At 33.6% G+C, this 4,068-nt stretch overlaps 1 protein-coding gene across 1 annotated transcript in view; it reads right to left on the reverse strand.

The window, feature by feature from the left end:
* Positions 1-589: 589 nt before the first annotated feature.
* DNM1L (dynamin 1 like) overlaps positions 590-4,068 on the reverse strand; it is a gene marked incomplete in the record, with an annotated part of 105,058 nt that continues 101,579 nt past the window's right edge. Inside the window, 2 exon segments of the mRNA XM_053719016.1 lie at positions 590-1,911; positions 2,275-2,434. Of these exon segments, the coding sequence (XP_053574991.1) occupies positions 1,855-1,911; positions 2,275-2,434 (217 nt within the window).

Consider the following 4,068-nt stretch of genomic DNA (forward strand, 5'->3'; position numbering starts at 1 on the left):
GATACAAGGTAATCACAGAGTTAAAAAGTATATTATTTTAACTGTGTTGGTTATGCAAAACTAGGGAATGGGTAATAAAGGGATTATCTATCTTTTAAAACAATACATATCCTGGTGTAGACTGTCACTTTAAACTCTCCATTTTTTTTTAACCATTTAGTTATATATACCCAAATATTTAGTAATGTGTATTTGTGACCTTCCCAGCCATATAGAATATGTCAAAACAAGATTATATATTAGAGATAAAGTTGAACCTCTCATTGACTGAAACACTGTTTCTTAAAGACTACTGAGAATACAGAGTAAAGATTCCTCTATGTTAAATGGTTTATTAAGGGTTAGTTAGTCCAATGGGGTCACACACAAACTGTTAGTGCTCCATTATTTAATGAGTAATGTGTCAATACATAAATGCATTGGAATGCAGATCTGTGTATATATTTAAGCATTTCATAGAGGCTTGGTACTGAAATGTATATCAATATAAAGTTGTCTTGGGAAATCTATATTATCGATGAGGATGATGATAATGCAGATTAATGATGTACTAGATTAGTTGGATTATGAACACACACAAAGAAACATATTTTCTGCAGGACCAGTTTATTTACAACAATAAAACACAGACAACACATACAATGTACTTCAGTGTAAGAATATAATATGCCCTTTGGAGGGGCAAGCATCGCCACAAACAGATATGTTGCAGTGAACACAGGCTGCCTGCAGTGTTTATTTTATGAGTTCCCATCTTGCATACAACAGCACTGGTTCAGAAGAAGACAAGAAAAAAAACGTGTTACCTCCTGAGCTTTTGTAAATCTTTCCAATTGCAAACCCTCCAGTGAGTTCTAGGATTAAGTGAAGAAATAAAATGGCTATAACAAAGAAACACTATCTTGCAAAGTACAGCGTTAGTCCATTGTATATGAATTAAAGCCTTTTGAACTGTACCTTGCCGGCTAAACCACATAATCATGCACCTGTTTCTGGAATACTCACATCCTTTAAAAAAAAATAAAAAAATCATAAAATTAAAAAAAAAAAAAAAAAAAAAATGACTGGTACAGGATCCAGGCAAAACGATGCACAGGTTTGCAATATATTTAACATAATATATGGATTTTGGGTACAGATATGAAGGTCATTGCAGATTCACTCACTGAATGTTTTATAATTAACTTTTTTTTGTTGGGGGGGGGGGGGGGGGGGGAAGAGACCTAATTTTCTTTAGTGGAAAAGGGCAACATCAAAAACTGGTTTAATAAATTGTCTTCTTGTAGACATCTAAGAGCCTATATTTTAAATATTTTAAACAAGTCACAATTTAGCATGGCTCTTACTCAACACAATTTTTTTTTTTTTTTATTTCTTTTCAATAGGCTATTTACTGTATTTGTTTTATAAACCCATAAAGGGAGTAAGCACAATAAAACCAGCAGGGACTGTGTGGATCATTTATTTGCTGTGTAGTTAAAAACCAATGTCTTCAGATGTTCGCAGGGCACTTTGAGTAATTTATTTCCCATAAAATGAAAGTCTGTGAGAAGCCTCAGCTGTATGGAGCTAATAGGCTGTTTTGTAATTTAGTTTTTTTCCCCATTATCACAAAGCTTGGTCTGCATGAATGAGGAAATCAGCACAGGGAAACAATTGGACGTAATATTTATTGTGTGGATTGTATAACAATTTCCTAAATACAGCGGTTTCCCTCTTGAACATCCATTCTTTCCATACATAATGCATGTGGTTTTATAAATAAAATTCTACCAAGTATACACTGAGCGACGATCACTATATTAGCTTTCAAGCTCTTTGATTTATCCTCCGTCAGAATTGGCATGAAGGGTCTCACCAAAGGTGCGTCTCTCGGATTTCAGCAATAATCTGATTGGCTCTCTGCAGTGCCTGAAAACCAAAAGGTTAGGAGAAAAAATTAGTTTAGGAGACAAATGGGTTGGTTGATAACCTAATATACGGGGGAAAGTGTCATAACATTTATCAATATGTCCAAATTTGTTTACCGTTTATATCAGTAGTTTTTTTATCCATATTCAAGTGAAAGTAACTAATGAACAAATATGAAAATTAGAACACTTGTTCAGTTTGTTCCCCTATCTATTAAATGGAGAAACTAAATGAAAGAATTAACTATTTGTGTATTTGTTCATTAGTTAGTTAACTGTTTAGCTAAGGAATGAATTTCCAATAAAATGTGTTCAAATTCATTCCTTTTGAAAACGAATAACAAAAACAGTTTATATTTCGTACCTTTAACATATCTGCTGCCTCATTCCTACGCTGGGCCATGTCCTCTGACTCTGTCAGAAGATCTTCAAGTACATTGGATTTGTAAAGTTGACCCACAAGCTCACTCTGTAATGTGTCCTTCACATGGTTCACCAGAAAATGCATTACTGCTTTTGGCACACTGAACAAACAAACATAATTAATTAGCTAATATAGTGTGTGTGTGTATATATCTATATAGTTTATATAAAACAACCAATTGCACTACTCCCTTAATTTCGACCTGCGCAATCAGATTTCCTGATTAATTTAATCTATCAGGAAAACTTGTGCTAAGGGGGGAATCTAGTATTAAATTGTAACTATTGAAAGAAAAGTGTGTAGGTCTTGTACGACCCACACTAAGTTCCCTCTGTCCAGTATAAAGTCACAAATAATATTTTGTCCAATACATTGTAACATCCTCTAAGTGGGCCCACATTCGTATAATGAGTCTGTGCAATCTAAGGTGGCAATAAAGCATCATTTAGTATAACTTAAATATTGTATAGCATAATTATTATCAAATTCTTATATTATGGGAATTGTTTGTTTTTCTGTGCGTTTAAAATTGGAGGCTTTTTATAAGGTCTTTTTTATCTCCTATTGCACTAGTTAGGGTAGATGTGACTTTATACTCTGGTGCTGGACAGAGGGAACTTAGTGTGGGTCGTGCAAGACCTACACACTTTTCTTTCAATAGTTACAAAATATATATATATATATATATATATATATTTTATCTTTAAGATTCAGTCAAACCAGCTCAAAGAACCACCCGATATAATATGATATTGGTAGGAAAACCTAAGACCACTAGTGTCTGAGTCTAAGGGTGCATGGAGGAATCAAAAAATGGGAATAAATCTAAAAAAAAAGGTAGAAAAAATTAGAAAAAAGGTAGAAAAAGCACACAAGGATTCCTTAGCCAGCACGTTCCTATTCTATTACCATCTACAAATTAGATATATGACCTCCAGGGGGTAACAACATCAAAAACAGAGCAAGAATTCATGAGCGCACACCTGTAAAGTAAAAAATTGTTACTTTATTAACTACCATCGTCTAGAGCAAAATATATACACACAAAAACACACACATATATACATACAGTCGTATGCAAAAGTTTAGGCACCCCTGACAATTTCCATGATTTTCATTTATAACTAAATTGGATATTTGGATCAGCAATTTCATTTTGATCTATCAAATAACTGAAGGACACAGTAATATTTCAATAGTGAAACGAGGTTTATTGGATATACAGAAAAACATAATTTATAAAAGAACTTACCTGATACATTAATTTCTTTCATATTGGCAAGAGTCCATGAGCTAGTAACGTATGGGATATACATTCCTACCAGGAGGGGCAGAGTTTCCCAAACCTCAAAATGCCTATAAATACACCCCTCACCACACCCACAATTCAGTTTAATGAAAAGTCAAGTAGTGAGGTGATAAAGAAAGGAGTAAAAAGCAATTTAGAACCACCATAAAAAGGGTGGGTCTCATGGACTCTTGCCAATATGAAAGAAATTCATCAGGTAAGTTCTTACATAAATTATGTTTTCTTTCATGTAATTGGCAAGAGTCCATGAGCTAGTGAAGTATGGGATAGTAATACCCATACAATAAGATATGGAACTCCACAGAAGAGTCACTAGAGAGGGAGGGATAAAAATAATAACAGCCATTTTCCGCTGAAAAAATTAATCCACAACCCAAAATAAGTTTGTTCTCATAAATGAAAAGAAAAAAACTTAAACATAAACA

The sequence above is a fragment of the Bombina bombina genome, chromosome 6 (genome assembly GCF_027579735.1).
Source record: "Bombina bombina isolate aBomBom1 chromosome 6, aBomBom1.pri, whole genome shotgun sequence".
NCBI lineage: Eukaryota > Metazoa > Chordata > Amphibia > Anura > Bombinatoridae > Bombina > Bombina bombina.